At 51.1% G+C, this 22,097-nt stretch overlaps 1 protein-coding gene across 3 annotated transcripts in view; it reads right to left on the bottom strand.

Moving 5' to 3' along the window:
- Positions 1 to 399: 399 nt before the first annotated feature.
- The window catches only part of Esrrb (estrogen related receptor beta), a 151,594-nt gene continuing 129,896 nt past the window's right edge, over positions 400 to 22,097 (bottom strand). For all 3 annotated transcript variants that reach the window (XM_051196387.1, XM_051196386.1, XM_051196385.1), the window contains exons 4-7: positions 13,234 to 13,344; positions 12,645 to 12,806; positions 5,100 to 5,369; positions 400 to 1,011 (exon numbers count right to left, since the gene is read on the bottom strand). In XM_051196387.1, coding sequence (XP_051052344.1) covers positions 767 to 1,011; positions 5,100 to 5,369; positions 12,645 to 12,806; positions 13,234 to 13,344 — 788 coding nt within the window. In that variant the 3' untranslated portion in view covers positions 400 to 766. The remainder of the gene's footprint in view (positions 1,012 to 5,099; positions 5,370 to 12,644; positions 12,807 to 13,233; positions 13,345 to 22,097) is intronic.

Here is a 22,097-nt window from a genome sequence, read left to right as displayed (position 1 = left end):
CACCCCAACCAAGGCTGCTGACCTTGAGTAAGAGCCCCCATGCACCTCTGATAAGCTGGGTCCTGAATTCTCCACAGGTCTCTGGGCTGGCCAGGACCAAAAGGAGGAGGAAGAGGCTACAGGGACCCAACTCTTTTCTGAGCTAGTGAGTACAAGCCCTGAAGTTACCTCGGCTGGCTGAGGTAGGAGCAGGAAGCAGGGAAGGGCTTCTTGGGGTGTGTGGGCTGGCAGGACCAATTGGACCCTGGGTGTAGTAGGACAAGAGGGAAGGAAGAAGGGCAGGGGACCTGCTGGACTGAGGAGGTACAGCCACAGATCTCTGCACAGGCAGGGCCTTTGGAGACACTGACACCAACACCTCCAGAAGAACCCAATCTGAGTCTTTTAGGTCTTGGACACTAAGCTCTGCCCATCTGAATAGGGAGGGGTCCAGAAATGGATGCACTGCCTCTTGGTTGCGGGGAGGGTGCTTCCTCTGGTGGTCTCTAGCCCTAAGGGGAGCCAGCCCTGGCCCAAGCCTTAGCACTGCCCATGGAGAAGGAAAAAATACCAAAGAAAATGCGGGTGACAGATGAGCCCCCCGCCCCCCGCCCTCCCATCCCTGTCTCCCCGTCTGCTGTCCCCCCAGGAGTCTGCACATGGCCAGGAAGCAGGAAACCTCTTCCTCTGGGACAGCTCAGAGCCCCGATGCAGGTTTGGAAAGTCGAGGCTGGTGGCTGTGGAGGTCTCCACATGGATCGTGTCCATCCATCTGTGTGCTGGGACATCACACCTTGGCTTCCAGCATCTCCAGGAAGAGTTTGTGCATGGGCACCTTGCCTTGCAGTTTCACGCTATAAAAATGCTGCACTGCTTTGGCTGCCGTCTGCCGAAGGAGGGGCAGTGTCAGCAGCAGCTTGCCCGTCCTCCGTGGCTCCTCGTGGCGCTGGCTCAGCTCGTAGTCCTGAAGCGCCTCGTGCAGCAGGTCCTGCAGCTTCTGCACAGCCTCTAGGTCCTCAATGTACATGGAATCTGCAGACACAGTGCCAGAAAGGGTCAGTGCTAGCACGGGTTGGAGGTCCCAGGGTGGAAGGCATGTCTGGAGTGAGGACAGACCAGCAGGCGGCGTGTCTGCTTTCAACGACTGACTACTGAAGAATGAGCGCTGGCCCCAGGCAGAGACTGGTGATGGGACTGAGCTCAGGACCCCCCCCCCCCAGACTCCACTAGGAGAGTCCTGAAAGGGCCTGAACACAGGCAGACACGCTGGATATCCTGGAGGAATCGAGGGGACCCTGGAACCTGGCCCCCAGAGCTAAAATCCTTTGTCCCTCACCTGCAGGCTGTATGAGACTTTGGGCCAGTTACTTAACTTCTCCGTCCCTCATGTTCCCAGCGATACCTACCTCCTAGGGTTAAGAGGGCTAAGGATACAGAACAGGCAAGTGCCCGTGTCACAGGAGCCTCACCACTATCACTACTGGCACCGTCATGTCTTCATGATCTACTATGCCATGGGTACCACCCATCTGCACCACAGCCAACCTTATCACTCTGGCTGCAGAAAGGACATACAGAGGCAGAAATCAATGTCTAGCTGCTGAGGGGTGAGGGGGTGCAAGGGGCATGGCGACAGAGGGAGCTGGTGGGAGCTCAGTGATGGGTGCCTGCCTCGCATGCACAAGGCCCTGGGTCTAGTCCCCAGCACTGCCAACAACAGAATCACTGGCTTAAAACGCAGCCCCTGACCTCACCGTTTGAAAAACTGGGCTGAAGCTGCGTCTGAGCGGGACAAAGGGAATCCCCTAGAACCTGCCCTGGAGGGGCGGGGAGCTACCCAGCTCTTCCTGTTAACATCTTGTGTGGGACCCCATGACCTGCAGCCCCAAAGCTTGCTGGGTGGACACTGGGAGCTGAGCCAACCTTGTGGATTCCTCAAAAGAGCAGCCGGGTCCAGAGCATGCTGGGTGGTCTGACACCAGACTTCTGAGGCACCTGCACCAGCTGGCTGGTCCCCTATGATGCTCTGGACTCCCCTGGGTCTCTTTCCAGTCTGTACTCTCCGGAGTCCCTGCAGGGCTGGACCCCAGCTACCTCTGACCCCATTTCCCATCTTGTCACCCTCCCCAAGGAGCCACAATTGGCAGGTGCTTTCAACCAAAGATGAAATAAAATAACATTGCAGGATCAATTCTTTTGCAATCCATCAGTGAGTCCGTATCGATGGCATTGATAAACTGTTAATTACAAAATCAATGGCTATGAATTTTTTTCTGCTGTCAAAGAGCCCTAGAGATGGCTGGGATGCAGGTGAGTGACAGCTGTCACACTCTCAAGGGGCCAGGTCAGCCTCTGATGAGCTCTGCTCTTCTGCCAGGTACCTGAGTCGCCCCATTCACTTAGCTACAGGGGCCCCTGTACCGCTGCCAGGGGCCTCAGTGGTTTCCTGGGTGACTGTCCTGCCTTGATGCTATGACTGCAGAGCCCACGTCCACCAGCTCTTCCTCCCGGGACCATAAGGCACTAGCTCTTTGAAACCCAGGTGGCAAACAAGGGCCACCGCCATGGGAGGGTGGCATACACCTGTAATTCCAATAGTTGGAAGCCTGAGGCAGGAGAATTGCCATGAGTCTAAGGCCAGCCTGGGCTATACGATCAGTCCCAGACTAGCCTGGACTACAGAGTGAAACAGTCTCAAAACCCAGAGAGGTGCCAATCACTATTGGCTTACTAATTGCAGCCAAGTGCCTCAATGCAAGATACTAACAGTGGAAAGAGTATGCTTAGGGGTGAGGAGGAGCAGGGACGACCCACGGAATCCCATGCACTGTCTGTTTCTAGAGCTACACCAAACAAAACAAAACAAAAACTAAAAACGACCTGGGTTAGGTCAGGTTCCTGGGGAGCAGAGCCTTAGGCAGGGCTTGGGTTTAATGACTGATGGGAAGGGTGTTTTCACAGGAAGAGGTGAGAAGGCAAGAGGCACAGAAAGGACACCACTGCACAAAGGCCTGCACCCACACACAGTTCTAAGGCAAACCGCTGGACTACATGAAGCCCCCATTGGCTGCCATCACTAAAAGCACCAGAGGGTACATCTGGCGACCTAAGAGCAACAAAACCCTGAAGATGTGGCCGAGGACGCCACGGTGTAGAGTGGTGGGTAGAGTAACGGTGGGTCTGAGCCATCAATTGTCCCTGTACATGCTTCAAAGTCACAGAGCGGCCAATGGTCCCAGTTTGTCAGGAAAAGTCAGAGACTTTCAGGGAAAGCCTAGAAGTATGCACAGAGAAATGGCTGTCCACCTGTGTGTGCCTCCACCCGGGAGCCAGCTTTCCCTCATCCGTGTGCTGGGAACACTATTTCCTCTGACACTGTAATAGCAGTGACAATAGTCAATATTTGCTGAGCTTTCCTCAAGGCCAGGCACTGGGCTGCATTATCCTCGGCTGATCTTTAATACTCACACAGGTGCTTGAAGTACCCAGAAGGCCTCCCACTCAAGGACAGAGCCAACCAAGGTCATGCTGTTGGTGTCAGGGAGAGCGTGTGTGTCAGCACTCAGTGTCAGGGATTGTGTGTGAGTGTGGGAATGTGTGTGTGAGTATGCCAGCACTGTTAAGTGCCAGGGATAGTGTGTGTGCGTGCGTGCCCGCGCGCACATGTGTGAGAGTACGCAGGCACTGTTAGTGTCAGGGATAGTGCGTGTGTGTGTTCATGTGCGCTCATGAGTGTGCATGTGTGCGTGTACCACATGTGCACAGTACCAGTGGAGGCCAGAAGAGGACATAGGATCCTTTATAGCTGGAACTATAAGTTTGTGAGCTGCCATGTGGATTCTGGAAATTAAACCCAGGTTCTCTGCAAGAGCAGCCGACGCTCTTAATTACTAAGCTATCTCTTCAGTACCAGAGACAAAATTTGAACTCAGATCCATCTGGCCAGGCCAGAGCAAGGAACTCTACCACACACTGCCCCGCAGCAGGGTGGCGTACCAATGCTCTCGCTTAGACCCTGTATTTCTCTACCCCTAGTACCCAGCAGACTACCTCCAGTAGGACAGACGCTCTTGAGTGTGGACAGATCCACCCATTACCAAATGCCTCACCCCAGATAATCTAGTCCAAGCTGTAATAAGTTTAGGAAAGGAGATTTTCTCCATCTCTTTTGGTCCCACAGGTGCTTAAGAAATAACCACTCTTGAGACTTAATATCAGTTGCAATTGTTTAGCCAATGGCTTAGGCTTCTTGCTGGCTAGCTCTCTCTTAATTATTAACCCATTATTATTAATCTGTGTATCTTCATGTAGCCAGGACATACTACCTCCCCAGTGGCTACATGGCATCAGTCTGACTCGAGGCCCCTCCTCTTCCTTATAAGGGATCATGTCAGCACACCAACGCCACACCCTAAGGCCATCACCTCAAGTCTTTTGGTAGAATAAGATGCCACTGTAAATTATGTGTAAATATACTGTGGAGTAAGCGCTTTATGGTTGCACAGGCTCAGAGAGAAGCAACCTGCTCAAGTGGTAGATGCAGACACAGCCCTTAGCAATGGATTCAGTCTCTGCAACCTTCGGTTTCTGCAAGTAAAAAACCAGGAAACACAAAACCAACACTGGCTTCCATGACTACCCTTTCAACTCCAGGCCACCCTTACAGCCTGTGGTGGTTTAAGTGAGAAATGTCCCCACAGGCGCATGCATTTGAACCTTCTGTCTCCAGCTGGTGGTGTATTGGGGAAGTGATGGAACCTTCAGGAAGTGGAACCTTGCTGGACGGCCAGCTTTGAGGTTTACAGCCTCATTCCACTTCCTGTTCACTCCCTGTGTGTGGACCAAAGACCATCCCTCCGCTTCCTGCTGCCACAACAAGCCTCCCCTCCTCACTCCGGTGACGGACTCTATCCCTCTGGAACCCTAAACCAAAAATAAACCCTTTCTTCTGTGAGTTGCTTTTCATCACAGGAAGAGAAAAGGAACGAGCAGACAGTGTCCGCTGATAACAGCAGCGTCTGCCACCCCACACCCATCCAAGTCAGCCCCGCCCACAGCCTGAGCTATGCTTGCTCCCACAAAGCCCTGGAAGGCCTTTGAGGGTCACACACCACCCTTACCTGAGTTGGCTAGAGCCAGGGCCTTCAGCGTCACAAACTCCTCCTTCTCTACCTTGAGCTTCTTGTACCTGCGTACCAGCTGCAGGATGGCTCGGTAAAGCTCCAGCAGCCCCGCCAGACGCGAATGCTCCTCATCCATGATGTAGTCCTCCGCGTACACCAGCTTATCATCATAGGGCAGCGAGCGGTACACAATGCCCAGGATGAGGATCTCCATCCAGGCACTCTGCAGCAGGCTCATCTGGTCCCCAAGCGACAGATTTGAGAAGCCTACAAAAGGAGATGAGGACAATGATCAGAAGTGGGTCCCTGGGGCTTACTAGACGGCAGACTGGGAGGGGGGAGGGCTGTGGCAGACTGGGAGGGGGGAGGGCTGTGTCCTTGCACCTTCAGACCCTGGTCGGGGAACCCCTTGGTAAACGAGTCACACCAGAATTCATGGGAAAGACTTACATAATAAGAGCTGGGTCAATGTTGACAGTTATTATCACTATGCTTGTTGGTTCTAGGTCTTTCCCAGTATCTGGGGAGGCATGCTGATTAATTAGGTGCATCTGTTACTGAAGGAGCTGCTGAATTAATAGCAAGATTTGGGAGTGGCAAAATGAGGTGTCTAACACTCTGCTCACTCAAGGGAGGCTCTCTGCTTTAAAACAATACCAGATCCTAATGTAGTTTCCAGCCAGGAAGGAGGAGTCAGTCGGTCGTCCATGGCCTGGGCAGAAGCTCCTGTGATCAAAGGCAGAGACTACTCCATAGACAGCCTGTCACTTTCCCTTAAGACGCAGCAGACATGCTCTGGAAGCTAGCAGTCATGGTGTACACTAGCAGCTCCCTCCAGTGAGGAGAAATGGGAGTTAAGAGGGCTCCAGAATCATGACACTGCCTTGTCCAATGTGCTAAGGGAGATTACCTGGGCTTGACTCTGACTGCCCACAAACTAGCTGTGGGCTGACCTGAGGAGGCCACGCAACTTCTACAAACCTTGACCTCTTCAACCTCCTGGTCCAGAGCAGAGCTGAACACAGGAGCCCTTACTAATATTGAGGTGAAGGTCTGTGTCTGCCAGATGAGGGTGACATGCTGGGATTGAACTGTATGTGAACTTGACTTAGGCAAAGTCAATTAACAGCCTGATTTATGGGAATGCAACAGAAGAGTAAATTTGTAAATTTGCTAATTTCAAACATCACCATAACCAATAAATAAACAGGAGGCAGCAACTTGTGTGTGTGGGGGGGGTTTCATCCAGAAATAAGATTAGTCTAACTCTAAGCAAGCTAGATTTACTGACAGGAGGAAATAGCTGGGCAGGATGATGCATGCCTAGTACTTGAGAGGAGGATCTGGAGTTCAAGGCCAGCCTTGGCTCCACGAGACTTTGTCTCAAAACAAATGAACAAAACAGGACTGGGAATACAGTGCAATTGCGGAGTGTCTGCCCAGCAAGCATCCTCAACTCGCAGTGCTTGCGGGAGAGGGGGCAGATATCCCACAAAGCCATTCAAACAATGTGCAACTGAAATTAAGGAATCTGTTTTGAGGGGACTTTGCTAATGAAATAATCTGTTAACTTAGGACGAAACCCTGCCTACTCACTGCTTGTGATATGCGCGTGTCGTGAGGATGAAAGGTCATGTATGAAGACCCCACAGCACTTGTGACACACAGCAGGCTACCATCCTAGTCATCACTGCTTCCTTCTCTTTGAACCTGCCCAGTTCCTTGATGGCCCGTCTCTGGTACGTCTGTCCTGGTACCCACCCAGGACAAGTGCCTTCCTTCTTGGGGGTACCCCTGAAACTGAAGGCCAACTGCCTTGCCTTTATTTTCTAAGTAAGTCCCATCATTATGGACCCTGAACTTGTCCATACAACCCATGTCTTGCATCACCACCTAGCTGCCAGACTATCTATGGCTGACCAATCCCAGGAGTGTGCCCACCAACTAGGGGGAACTTTGGTGACTGTGCCTCCTGGAGGGGGGACATGGTGGGACACAGGGGTTAAGTTGTGTGTCAGTTGCTGTCCACATTCCCAGTACCACAGGAGGGTATGTACCAGCCTGTGGGGGCCCAGGAAGCCTGAGGTAATAAAAGATAGATGGAAATGGACATCCAATTTCCCTTATCAGGTCCATGAGTAGGAGAGAGGCTTTGGTGACATTAATTAGCAGATACCAATCAGCCAGCATAGGAGGATGTGGGTGGGGAGGAAGCGGACTGCACAGGCGGGGTAGTCTGAGGGGAGAAAGACTGGGAGGGTGGAGGAGGCACGCAGGGGTGAATTAGCAGACAAATGAACTGGTAGACAGCACAAAGGTGGGTAAGAGGCAAAGCCAGGAGGCTCTGGGGATAAAAACAGGCTGGAAAGACTCATCCTCAGGCATCTCTGCAAGAATATCACAAACAGGCTTCTGTCCCTCTCAGTGCCCCATGGGGACCGATGGTTTACTCAAACCATAACTCCCAGTCTCTGCGGCACAAGGCTGAGAAGATGTCACGGGTGGGTCTCGTAACTGTCACCAACCAACCTGGTGGCACACAGCACCACTTAGGAGGCAGAGGCAGGTGGAGCTCTGAGTTTAAGGCCAGCCTGGTCTACAGAGTTCCAGGACAGCCAGGGCTACACAGAGAAATCCTGTCTTGAAAAGCAGGAAGGGAGGGAAGGAGGGAGGGAGAGGAGGAAGAAGGGAGAGAGAGATAGGAGGAGGAAGGGAGGGAGGGAGGAAGGAAAGGGAGAGAGGGAGAGAGGGAGAGAGGAAGAGAGGGAGGAAAAACTGGAAGGGTGGACTTTAATAACTAGAAGGTTCTGCGGACATACAATGGTAGTGTTGCTAAAGGACTGTCCAGGGAGACCCTGCACAAGTGACCTGGGGGCTGTATTCTAAAGGGGCAGTCCCTGGGGATACAGACATGCTCCTCCTGAACTCTAAGCTCCAAGCCTGTGGAAAGGGTAGACACCAGACATGGTGGCTCTTGTCTTCCGGCCCACCCTGCCTGGTAAGTAATCACAAGAGAGGGCAGGCAGACAGATGCCATGGCCAGACCCTGGGATGGCAGGAAAAGAACCTAAAACACTTGCTTAGAGTTTATATCCCATGTAAGGGTCATATAAGAGGGTGGTCTGCTCTGGGGATTAGGGGGAGACAGCCACTTGGAAAATTCTTTGCTGCTGTGGGAGAGAGCACTTGGGCCAGCTAGCTGTTGTGCGGTTGAAGAGCAGACTCATCCTCAGGGGACAGAGTGCCTTCTCTCCAACAGCTGGGAAGTCCTGGCAGAGTTCTGAAAACCCCAGCCCACCTGCAGTGTCTGCTGTCACTATCTGAAACCATTTTAATGCCTTTTAATACTTGAGAAAAACACTAGCAGGGAAAACAGGAGGAGACACAGTTAGCTGCAGGAGAGGACAGGGGTGGCGGTGAGGAGGGGTGTTGCTAGAACACATTCAGAAAATTAGGGCAAGGCAATGTGTGATGCATGTAGTACTTACTATGTAAACACACCCTAACCCTAACCCACAACAGTTAATTAACGAACCACCACAAAGTGTGAGGGAGCACTATTTGTGTGGATGTGCAGACACATGCCCGAAGACCAGAATCCAGACCCAACTGGTCACAATAGCCACTCTGCAGATCACTAGAGGTGACCCTAGGCACCTCTGCGCACACACAGAACATTTCTTGGACTCAGCAAACGGGGTGTGCAAATGCAATTAACATTATGACATGATATTGTATACAGAAGGGTAATACAGTGGTAAAATGTGAGCCCCTGGGGGGAGGGGATACATGGTGGCTGGCTGTTCGGGCTGTACATACACAGGGAATTCCCAGAAGGCTCTTACATGGGGGCCTTGGAGGCTTTCGTATTCACTTCTGGCATTTGCACTTTTTATCAACATGTTTATACATGTGCATGCTCTCTCTCTCTCTCTCTCTCTCTCTCTCTCTCTCACACACACACACACACACACACACACACAAACACACATGTTCCCAATTGGGCTGAGCCGCCATGGATTCATCTGGGATTGGATTTGAGCCATCCAGGCCCCAGAAGCAGCAAGCTGACCAGCCCTCCCTGCAGCTCATCCTGGGAGCACTGCCCAACCCCGGACCCCTGGCTCACAAATCTCCCTCCATACACCCTACGGCTCCAGGAAAACTGTTATCTGCACCAGTGGATCTAATAACAGTGGGCCCCATCCCCCCACGACACTATGCACTCCTAGAATTTAAAAAAAGCACGTAATTTGTGGCAAGTGGAGTTCATAATCTGCTAATTTATGATGGTCTCTGCCGACCTGGAGAGCCATTAGAGAGGTAATAAAGGGAGATGTAATTATAGGATCTGGGGCCACTTCAGACACAGCTGCTGTCACTCGGCAGCTCATCCTTCATCCAGCCAGACAGCGGTTCCCTGGGAGCAGGCTGTCCAAAGAGCCTTCCTGAAGAGGCCTCTGGGGATCCCCTGCATACAGCAGCCTGGGCTGGGCACTAGTGATGACTCCCCTGAAGGCTCTCCAGGCCAGGATGGAGTCCCAGCTGCCTGGGGGAAGGCAGGCAACTCATTGAAGCATGGAGCAGCAAGCAGCCAGAGCAAAGGCTGCTGCCAGTTTATGCTCTAATCTCTGGCTCACTGGGAGTCCTGCTGTCGCTGTGCTCATGAGGAGGGCTTGCCCTCCAAGAAGCCCAAAACTTGGGAAATGCAACTCAGGCCAAAACTGCATTTCCAGTAGTGCAACTTCGCAGTAACTAAACAAATTCTATTAGGATCAGCCCATGATCTCAGCACTGGAGAGGCGAGGCAGAGGGACCACTACAACTTTGAAAAGCCAGTCAAGCAGCTACATAGTAGCACCTTGTCTCCAAAAAAGAAAATCACAAGCAATAAGTCCTCTCCTCAGGTTTTTTTAGTTATCCAAGGTCAACTGGCATGAAAATAGGAAGTGGGAAATTCCAGAAATAAACTTTTGTAAGTTTATCAGTGGTTTGGGTTAAGTTTATCTGTGGTCTGGGTCACCCAACTCTACTCTGTTCTACACAAGTCAGGCTGTTCCCTGGTGTGTCCATGATGCATATGCTGCCCACCCATTTGTCACATGAAGCCACCTCAGTCTGACTGTCAGCACAGGTATGCTCAGGTGCTCCTCATTTTACTCACTAATGACCCGAGATACAAAGGAGAACCCAGGACATGAGACACGGGAGGACAAATAAACTCTTGTGCAGTGAGATCATGAAATGCAATATATATGGGTTTCAGACACAGGAACCTATTGGAGGATTCGGACTTCGTGGGGTGAAATCTTAGGTCATCTCTGGTTAATGGACAGGCACCCCTTAAGTCTGTCTCGGCCACATATTGGGAGACCCTCTGTTCAGTGCTTAACATGCAGGAGTATCCTCTGTGTGTCTGGTTGTAGACCACAGGCTGAAGACTCTGCAAGGCAATCCCCTGTCTAAAGAGCACCGCAGAGCTCTGGTCCTGGGTAGTCTGAAATCCTCCCTTCCACATACCCCTGATCAGAATCAACAAGACTCAATATGATATCAGTGTGGGCTCTAACATGTGAGCTCCCTAATTAATCTTCAAGTGCTTTCTCTCTCTGTAAGCCTGTCTTCCAATGAATTTTCCATGAGGAGTAGGATTAAACCAATAGTTTAAAAATATCCAACACAGTGGTAGACAGATGGTTCAGCATTCACTTGCTGCTCCTAGAGAGAGGGTTCAAGGTACATTCCCAGTACCCACACGGACGATCAACTATCATTTGTAACTCCAGTTCCAGGGGATCTGATGCCCTCTCCTGGCTTCCTTGGGCATTGGTATGAGCATGGTGCACAGGCCTACATGCAGGCAAAACACCTACATATTTAAAAACACAAACAAACAACAGACCAGAGAGAGAGAGAGAGAGAGACTTGGTCTGTCCTTGCCCTTAATGTGAGGTTTACAAATAGTGTCAGGAGACTCTTAACAAAATTATTCCACATGCAAATTTATGCAAATAGGCAACTCAATGTATAAGACAAACAATGGAACCCTTGCTTACTTCACTTCTTATTTATAGTTCCAGTTTCTTGAGTCAGAGTCTCTTTTGCTAGGTAACCTTGTCGGCCAAGAATTCGCTATGCATAACAGATTGGCCTTAAATTGACAGCAAGCCCAGTCCCTCTGAGATTACAGGCATGAACCATCACACCCACTTTGTTTATTATAATCCACAGGAATTATTCTTTGGAGATGAAATGTTGGCGCAAAAGAGGCTTATGCCACTACGGGTAACTGGGACAACTGTGGTAGCTGTGGCAGTTTTGAGTGACATCCTCCTAAGGGTTCGAGTGGGGGCTTCTGGGATTCCCATTTTACTGATGGGAACACAGAAGCTCAGAGAAACCTTACACAAGGCCTATAAAGGCATATCTGGGTCAGGAGCCCCAGCTGGTCTGGCTCCAAAGCCCAATAAGCACCCTTCTTGCCTGCCCCAATGGAAAGAAGATGTACTGATCCAGGAGACCGCCAGGCGCCACTCCTGAGCCACCATCCCTCTGACACTGTACCTATCTGACCCGGAATACTAGTCTGAGGACTGGGCTGGGCGGGGCTGGGGTGGCTGTGCCCAATTTGGCTTGGGGTCAGTGGAGCAATCCAGGCTGAGGTGTCTTAAGCATGGGGCTGACGCCACATCTGTGCTGAGGCAGCACAGGGCAGATTTAAAAACTACTGAGTGTGTAATCCCAGGAGACTGAGCTCCTTACGAAGGACGCACTACCCAGGTGCCTGGCAAACCCACCCAAGGCTCAGAGTGCCAAGGGACCACTTCAGAATCCTCCAGGCCTGCCAAAGGTTAGTGTGGGAAACAACATCTCCCTCCTGTGTCCACAGGCTGGTGCCTGCCCGTGGGGCACACGTGAGCCTCTCACACACAGGAATTGAATGGCTTGATCACGCGCTGCCACTCACAGGCGGGCACACCTCTGCTATGTTGCCATATGTACCATGCTCATCTTTTAGGGCCACAGCTGACCTCTCCTGCACCCCCCCCCCAATCTACAGACAAAAAGATAATGTGTCCCATTTCACAGGGCAAGTGATGGGCTCAGGTCCCATAGCTTCTGGGCCTAGAATCTGAACCTGACCCAATTCCCAAGGCCCTGCTTGTTCCTTTTCTCTGCCTGCAGCTAGTGTGAAAAGGGAGCTGCTTCCCACTGTGATTCCAGTGAACTCTTCAGGGAAAGCCCACTGTTTTGTCTTGTGGGCTCAAGGAACTTGTTCTTCAAATATTATCAATTGTCTACCCCTACTGTAGGTGCTAAGAAAATGAGAAGTAGTTCTGATGAGCCCCTGGCAGCTCATAGACATTACTGAACCTTCCAAATACTACTTCCTCCCCTCAACCCCATAGAAGAGAGAAGAAAGAGCCTTACACGGGGTGGCAAAGGTCGTGTAGGCTTCAACGGGCTGGGCACCAAACATTAAAGGCATAGCTACGGGAGAGGTGAGCCTAGAGCCCCTTTCCCATTCTTGCCCCCACTCACCTGGGATGTGTTTGGCCCAGCCAATGATGACCACAAGTTCCCGATCTGCCAAGTCACAGAGAGTGGTCAGGGCCTTGATATCTCCTTCAGGCATACCAGGGGGAGGCATGGCATACAGCTTGTCTGGTTCAGCCACCAGTAGATAGGAGACGATCTTAGTCACTGCAATGACCAAAGAGAGCAAACAGTAAATGCCTGGGAAGAGGCGAAGGGTCAGGGTGAAGCCCTGGGGGACAAACGTGGCTGACATCTGTCTGTCCTGACATCGCAGCAATGAGGGCACTGAGACACATGTCCCCTGCAATGGGAGGCTGCTCAGAGGGTTCCGGCATAGCAGTTCTAGGAGGGTGGCCATGGAGACAAGGTCTGGGTGCTGGGGCCCTGATTTCACATGGAGGTGAGTTCTGTGCCATCCCATAGAGACTTATGGGACTTCTGATGAAGCCAGGCAGTACCAGGCACTGCTGGCCATCTTTAGAACCACACTGCTCACCACCTACCGCCCAGTGGAGGGAAGACAGATGGCCCCAGGAAGATGCCAGGTATTCCAGGAGAGGAGAGTAGGGGGAGGGTGCTGCAAGGTACGCACTTGGCTTTTTAGCAGGTGGGGAAATCTGTAAGCTCAGGTAGGGGCCATTCTCGGAGTCCAGCCGTCGCTTGTACTTCTGGCGGCCTCCACGCACTCGGTCAAGGCGCACACCTGTCAGATAAGAAAGACGTTGGTCCAAATCTCCAGGGAAGGAGACACTGCCTTTGAACTGCAGCGCTGGCTACAAATTTTGTGGCCATCCAGCCTCATGCCAGGATGTGAGATGTCATCTGAAGTAACAGTCCATCCACTCCTTCCTGCCTGCCAGCCTGCCTCTCTAGGTGCAGCATCCTCCTAAAATCTCCCTGAGAATTCTAGCATCTGAGCCTTCATCTCTAAAAGTGAAGCCCAACAAAGCCCTCTGCCAAGAGTCCCTGTCTTGGTTCTGCTCTGTTTCCGGGGAAAGACTGAGTTCAGGAAGTTGGGAAAGAAGGTCAGCTGGTACAGGGCATGCCTAGTATACACAAAGTCCTGGGTTGGATCCCCAAGACTTGCATAAGCAAAACAAAACTAAACAAACAAAAACCGGGTGTAGTAGCATGTACCTGTAATCCCAGCACTAGGGTGAAGACAGAAGGATCAGAAGTCCATGGTCAGCAACACGGAAATTACGGCCAGCCTGGGCTACAGGAGACTGCCTCAAAAGTAAAAAGGCGGATGAAGACAGATCATGGAAAAGGAAGCGGGCTACTGCCTCAGCTTCTAAGTTCTTCTACAGTTCAGCTCCTGTTCTTTGCCCTAAAGGTAAGAGTACCCCAGCTTCTAAGTTCTACAGTTCAGCTCCTGTTCTTTGCCCTAAAGGTAAGAGTACCCCAGCTTCTAAGTTCTACAGTTCAGCTCCTGTTCTTTCCCCTAAAGGCGAGAGTACCCCAGCTCGAGTCCTGCCCTTCCTTTCAGGAAGGCTTGCAGATCAGAAGAATGAGACAAGAAGCCTTTGTCAGCAGTCTTAACCTGCCCAGGACAGCCTGCAGAAGAGAAAGCCAAAATGGCCACCTGATAGAAGGGTGATTTACATCCCATTCATGCCTCGGGCTACTTCTTCAATAGTATACACAAGTAGCTATACACAAACAGTCCAAGGGAAGAGAGAAGTTGCCTGGAGAATGAGAGCAATTGAATGATTGAGGGGTGGGACAATGCCTTGGGGCTAATGAGTTGGGAAAACACCCACACACCCACACCCAGTTTCAATAAAAGGCTGCAGCCCACATCCTCTGGGGAGGGGGAGAAGAGGTTAAGGAGGTGCTGGAGCTATGGAGGCAGGAGCCTAGCCAAGCAAGAGGGAACTGTTTCTTATGGAGCCAGTTACTCCTCAGCCACGCCTAGTCTCTGATGACCTCCAAAACTAGCCTTGAACTTTGGACTCCAGCTTTAGCCTCCCAAGGTAGATACTATAGGCCACCACCTTGGACATACACACACCATACTAGGCAAGCACTGGATGACACAGCTACATGCTCAGCTCATTAACAATTCTTTTAATATCACACGGGAACTTCTGTATCGGGTGCTACACAAGGCTGTAGTGAACACCACAGCGGGCAAGGGGGACTCAGCATCCTTCCGGACTTCCGCTTAATGGTAATTTGCATTTGGAGGGTCATCTTGTTGGCTGGCGTGCAGCACTGCACTCCCACTGGTCTGGGTTATCACCCCCAGAGATGAGAAGATGAGTCTGTGACACAGGCCTATTCAATGGGAAGGAAGAAGGATACAGAACACATGGGCAGCCCCACGACACAACATCCTGTTACACATTCCATGTTCCTGAGCACCCTGGGACCTGTTAACTTTCTAAGCCTGGTCCGTGGACAGGTCGGACAACCCCTGACCTCTGTTTAGATGGCCAAATGGTTGCAACAGAACACATCTGTGCCAATTTCTCTAGGAGCAAAACCTGAGCAGAGGACATGCATGCAGGAAGCTGTGGGGTGAGAGTGGAGGAAGGCAGGGTTTAAATTGCTGTTGGCTGTGTTAGCTCAATCTGCTGGCACTCTTCGGGCACTGGAGGCTTGGTCTGGGTAATCTACTTCCCAGTCAGCAGCAGAATGCTATGATGCTTTTGCTAGCCTCTCGGGTAGGCCAGGGCTGAGGCCCCTGGTGGTCAAAGCTCTGGGGCAGAACTGAGGTCATAGGATGTGACCAGCATTCACAGGACAGCTAGTGTTCACTGAAATGAGACAGGTGGTCTTCTCAAACTGTGGTCCACAGATCAGTAACATCATCATCACCTGGGGACTGTTAGACGAGCAAATTTCTCGGGCCCCAGGCAGAAGAAACAAATAAGCTTCTCCCTCACCCCTCCATCCCCACCCCAGACAGTCTCATGTACCTCCTCCGGCTTGCCTCCAAATTGCTGAGTAACCAAGCAAGTTCCTAAAGGTCTGATTCTCCTGCCTCTCCTTCTCCAGTGCTGGGATTATAGGCATGTGACACCATGAGCAGTTTATGCAATACCTGGGTTTGAACCCAGAGCTTTGTGCATGCCAGACAAGAACTCTACTAACCAAGCTGTACTCCCAGTCCCCAAATAAACATCTTACCAAGATGAGCTGAGATGCAGAGCCTGTGGGCACTGCTCCAGAAGTACTCTGCTAGACCTGCTCCAGATTCTACCTCCATCATCATCCTGGCCCTTAGGGGACACAGGAAACAGCTCAGCCTCTCCCTCCAGCATAGACCCAACCCTACATGTCTCCCCACCCCAGCACAGACCCAGCCCTACAAGTCCCCCACCCCAGCACAGACCAAACGCTACAGGTGCTGACTGCAGCTCACTTGTGTCTCACTCTTGAAATCCCCTCTAACAGAGGTACAGACAGAACTAGACAGGAAACCCCTGCTTACTGTTCTCCCACCTGAACTAAGCTCAGGCTGCCCCTTGAAGCCAACACAACCTAGAGTGGAACCCTACTGCATTCATGGAGGACAGTGATTCGCTCTCTCATTCTTGAGTCCAAAAGGGGGAGGGTAACCCCCTTTCCCCACCTCTTTTCTCCAGAAGCCACTCCAAGGGACTCTCCTCTTCCCCCGACCCACCTAACCCTAAGGTCAGCTAGAGCTGACACCTCTGCTGTTCCTTCTGGAATGTTCCCAGACTTGGCTGAAGACCTTGGTAGGTTTTCAAAAAAGACCCGATGAATAAGAACACTACCCCGAAACATACACCAGGTGTTTCTTCACAGCACCAGGTCCTTCCCTGCTGGCTATGTGTCCCTTAAGGCCAGGGGCTGTGTGTGGCCCACTTTGGGTTCTGGCATGGAGCCTGGTAGGCAGCAGGTGCTTAGGAAAACATTTCCTGGTAAGTCACATCAACAATGTTATCAGCATGGTTCACAGAAGGCTTTCTATATATATTACAGCGTTTAACCCACAGCATGAGGACTGGCAGCTATTCCCTCATTTAACAAATAAGGAAAACAGGTTGAGGGACTGGCTGTTTGCCAGGTCAGAGTCGGTACCCAAGCTCCTTCGCCATCCAAGGACTGACCTTCCAGGACACATCTCAAGTACTCAAACTCTCCTTTGCACTTCCCCTCCAGCTGTTCCATAGCCAGGCAGTCAGTGGCTCCAGAGGGTATCAACTGTCGCGCCAGCTTCTCTGGTTGGAACCAATTAAGGACTGCACACCAAAGAGCAGTGCCAAATGGGTCTGTCCTCATTGTATGTAAACTGTCATCTAACCCCAAACCTTTGAAGCCTGTGACCTGTAGCCCAGGAAACCCAGTAGTCATGTTCATGTTGATCTACACTTGGAGGAAGTCTTTCTATCTCCAGTGTCATCCTTGGGCTTGGGAGGAGGCAGTGGTCATACCCACTCTGCTGGAGTCCGGCTTCCCTGAAATTGCAAAGACCTTGAGGTGGGGGTGTTGCAAAGCAGATCCAACAGGCCAGGAGATGCACTTCACATGCCACACGCAGAGCCACCACAGGCTTACTCCCATCATGCATCTGGCTCCTCAGGGCAGTGTGCTCTATACTCCCTCCAGCTCTGCCTCACACTGGTCAGGATTTGCTAATGATCATTTGGAGTGGAGGACATGGGACTGTGCTTCCTCTCCATGGACCACCTTGCTGCCAGCCATGAAGCAGCTACCCAGGCCACTGAAAACATACAGAGAAACCCCAAGAGAATACCTGAAGCAATAGTTATCCCAGGCTTCTTGCTAGGAAGAGAAAGCCAGCACTTGGGAAGCAGAGGCAGGAGGACTAACAACAGTTCAACGTCATCCTCAGCTACATAACCAAGCTTGAGGCTAGTCTGGGCTACATGGGACAGAAAAGATAGAAAGCAACTTCATTTGCTGATGCTTTAAGCTACTGGCTACCAGAGGGTCCGGCAGTAAAAGTCATCTCCAATGACTGATACGAGGGACAGACAATTGCTGCTGAATTGGGATGTGACTTCCAAACACCAACTGGGGAGAGAGAGAGAAGGGAGTCTTGAAACAAGAATGCCTATTGTTTGTATACTCACATTAACAAAATACCCAAAAAGCACATTCAGGAAGTGCAATTAAAACACTAATTAACTTATAATCACTGTCTTGAGATTATCAGATCCTATCATTGAGACTTTTTAATACAACAAGGTATTAATAAAGCTAGTATGGAAATCACTGCAGATCTCCAAATACTAAATAACAAACACATGGCCCCTGTTTGAACTACTGATGGATACTGTTTAACCCATTCAGATGTACAGAGAAATTTAATGCTTAGACAGTATCTCATGAATGTAAAAAAGATCCAAAGTCAATGAAATTCATAGCCCTGGGCAGACAGGCTCCTTGAGTTTTGGCCAGTGCTAGATGCCTGGGTAAGTGTGATAACTCCCTAGCATAAGCAGAGGGGATGAGCACTAGGCTAGAGCAGAGCTGGGTACACCAAACTACACCCAGCTACCAGAGTGGCACTGGGTAAGGATCTTCACCTCTCTGAACCTCCACTTCTTGGGACTCTAAGATGGGGTGACAGTGCCTACTTCACAAAGCTAACAGCTCATTTAATTCTCTGTCTACTCAGGAAAAACCTCTGGTGGAAAAGAGTATGTGTAAAATAAATGCTAACACTACCACTAAAAACACCTTATCCTAACGGGTGCTTTGTCAGCGTCTTGGTTGTGATGGGGAAACTGGGGTAAGCGTCCATGGAATCCTCCTGTATTTTCTCACAACTGTAATTTAATGACCTCAAAATGAAAAGTTTAGGAACTGCTAGGAAATTCTGAGGGAGGTGTAGAATGCTGTATGTGTCAGTAACTCAAAAAACTACCCAGAATCACCAGAAATCCTATACTCCTCGGTTTTCACCCCAACGGAGAGCTGAAGATGAAAATACAACAGTGCTCACTACAGCACAGCTCATGGGAGCAACCTCCGAGGCCATGGGTGAACATATGTGGCCTGTACACGCCGTATGTTACTCAGTTACTCAGACTGAAATAAGTCAGACACAAAAAGGCAGCTATGCTCCAGCTAGTATGCGCTGGGTCCCATTTGTAGCAGGCAGAGGACTTTCACGCTTGCAATCCCAGCACTTGAAGGTCTCAGGCAGAAGGGTCAACCTGAGTTTCAGGTTAGCTTAGGCTATAGACTGAGTTTCAGGTCGGCCTTATCTACAGTGTGGGGCCCCATCTCAAAATAAAATAAATTTCAAACTGCCAGGCATGGCAGCAACAGAGCCCAGTAGCTACCTCTGTCCAGCCCAAGGACAGAGCCTTTGGCCTTGGCTAATTCACACCTGCTCCATCCTTCACCAGCCTTATCACATTGGACTGGCAGGCAGGGGCCTGCGGAGACCCTGCTTAGGGTCCAGGAGAAGGTACAGAGGCTTCATGGAGAAGAGGGGAGCATCTCAAAGCCATGCCCCCACCTGCTGGCCTCTGCTATCCACTGCAGGCACCTCTGAGCGCCTGGTCAGGCACTGAGTGAATGGACACCAATGACGCCATCCATTGGACCTCTGAGTCTTTATTCATAGAAAAGCAATACTTCCCATGTCTCAACATCTCCCCCCTTGCCTCTCATTTGCAATCCCCACCCCCAAGGCTGGATGGGATCCCAGTCTTTCAAAGCAAAAATAGCTGACTGTACTGGGGTGACAGCCAGTTTAAGTTTCCTTCATTTGCACTAAAAATAACTAGCTGAAGCAAGGTCTGTCCTGGTGCCGCCCTCCACTATCATGTGTCCCTCTGCCCAAGAGGTTTACCAAGGGCAAGGGGGAGGAAGAGCCTTGAGGCCAGACTCTTTCCCCCACTCCCGTCCTAGGCTAAGGCCAGGAAAGATCCCTGTTGACCTTGCTAAGGTATTCAGGATTGAGACACATACGTTAAGACAGGGAGGGATTCTTTGTGTAGTCTTGGCTGTCTAGAACCAGCTCTGTAGTCCAGGCTGGCCTAGAACTCAGAGATCCACCTGCCTCTTCCTCCCAAGCGCTGGAATTAAAGATGCATACCACCACCTAGTAAGTGAGTATCTTTTCAAAGCTCTTCGGTGGCTGTATGCTGGGTCTGGGTCTTGATGATATAGTTCTTTGTTCTGAGCATTCTTCCCAGGGGGGAAGTATGGGTTGAAGGTCACCCTGGAATCAGCTTGCTTTCTACTGCTGTGATAAGCACTATAACTAATATAGCATCTTAGGGAGGAAAGGGTTTATTTGGCTCACAGATGATAGTCCATCAAAGGCGGAGGCCAGGGAATGAAGTCAAGGCAGGGACTTGAAGCAGAGACCATGGAGGAATGCTGCTTACCGTCTTGCTCCTCATAGACTGCAGCCTGTTTCTTAGAGCACCCAGACCAGGGATGGCACCCCTCACAGGGGCCTGGGTGCTTCTGCGTAAATAATGAAACAATACACCCATAGACTTGCCTACAGATCAGTATGATGGAGACATTTTTCTCAATTAAGATTCCCGCTTCCCAGATATGTCTAGGCTTGTGTCAAGTTGACAAAAACCAACCAGTATGCCTAGTGATAGAGAGGGAAAGGTTGGGGGTTGGGGGGAGGAGCCACCTCCTGGTGGAAAACACACACATCTCCCCTCTACCTTATAACCCAGGTTCCTGCCAACTGTGTGTTACACGAGCTCTGGGTGTCTGAACCGCTAAGGGGAACCCCGTTTTCTGGCTACCGAAGCAGTGTCTACTGTCACTCTTCTCCCCCCTCCAGCCCCTCCTGGCCCATGGCACCACACTACTAAGGACACTGGCCAATGTCTAAAGCTACCTACACCCAACAGGGAAAAGTCAGTCCAGCCAGGCCCTACTCTACTCCATTCTTGCTGGGGAGGGACTGCCGGCTTCCCCCGGGCAAGGAACACATACTGAGCATAGGGCCATCCTCCCACAAGGAGCCTAGACTCCACCCAGCTGTCATGTCCTAGCTGTGTGGCCCTAGGAAGTCACCGAAGCACAGCTGGGCCAGATCAAGCATGGCAGGTCCCATCACCTGTGCACTCCTTTCCATTTCCTTGTCTTCCAGAGACACTGCTAATCAATCACGCCACCACAGCCTGCTGGTCTCAGCGACTCCACCGGGGCCTCTCAATCATGCGCATTGCCACACTACCATCCTGGAGCTGACAGTCCGACGCAAAGGAAATTTGCCACCCTGCTTCTTGAATTAAAAACGAGGGTGTGAGGAGATGGCAGAGTAAACAAAATAAGCCATGTGCATAAAGAAATAAACAAGGTCATTTCTTGAGTGGGAGAAGTTCGACGACAAGGTCTTGGGGGAGGGGTATAGCAAGTGATGGAGGAATTGTCATCTACATGGAGACTGAAAGGAGGAGTAGCTGCTCAGGAACACACTCGGAGAGAGAGCACTGGCTGGAATCCCTACCATACTTGGAGACCAAAGGCAAGCTGATGATGCTGGAGCTGGATGGAGAGGAGCACAGGAAGGACAGGGTGGAGATGATGCTGGAGCAGGATGGAGAGGAGCACAGGCAGGACAGGGTGGAGATGATGCTGGAGCTGGATGGAGAGGAGCACAGACAGGACAGGGTGGAGATGATGCTGGAGCAGGATGGAGAGGAGCACAGACAGGACAGGGTGGAGATGATGCTGGAACAGGATGGAGAGGAGCACAGGCAGGACAGGGTGGAGACGATGCTGGAGCTGGATGGAGAAGAGCACAGGCAGGACAGGGTGGAGATGATGCTGGAGCTGGATGGAGAGGAGCACAGATAGGACAGGGTGGAGATGATGCTGGAGCAGGATGGAGAGGAGCACAGGCAGGACAGGGTGGAGATGATGCTGGATGGAGAGGAGCACAGACAGGACAGGGTGGAGATGATGTTGGGATCTTAGAGCAGACTTAAACCCTGTGGTCAGATGTTTCAGCATTTCTCTAAGTGCCATGGAGAACTTCAAGAAGATAGAAAACAAAATGACAAGACTCTCGTTGTGGCTTTTAAAAGACTTCTCAGCTGGGTGAGGTGGCACATACCAATAAACCCAACACTTAGAAGGCAGGGACAGGTGGATATCTGAGTTCCAGGCCCGCCTGGTCTACATATAGAGTTTGGGGGCAGACAGTACTATAGTGAGATCCTCTGGCTGCAGAGGGGTCGCTGTCATGGTCCATAAATGATGATGCGTCCTTGGACCAGTGTTGTCTGTGGAGAGGAATATGGAGCAATGCTCAACAGTGAGACCCTGCCTCAAGAAAACAAAGAAAAAGGATGCAGGTGTGGTGATAGATGCTTAAAATTCCCAACTCTCACCAAGGACATGGTGCATGCCTTTAATCCCAGCACTCACTCAGATCTCTGTGAGTTCTAGGCCAGCCTGGTCTACAGAGTGAGGGCCAGGACAGCCAGGGCAACACAGTGAAACCCTGTCTCAAAAAACCAAAACAAA

The sequence above is a fragment of the Phodopus roborovskii genome, unplaced genomic scaffold (genome assembly GCF_943737965.1).
Source record: "Phodopus roborovskii unplaced genomic scaffold, PHOROB, whole genome shotgun sequence".
Lineage (NCBI taxonomy): Eukaryota > Metazoa > Chordata > Mammalia > Rodentia > Cricetidae > Phodopus > Phodopus roborovskii.
This window is presented reverse-complemented; position numbering and strand designations above follow the sequence as displayed.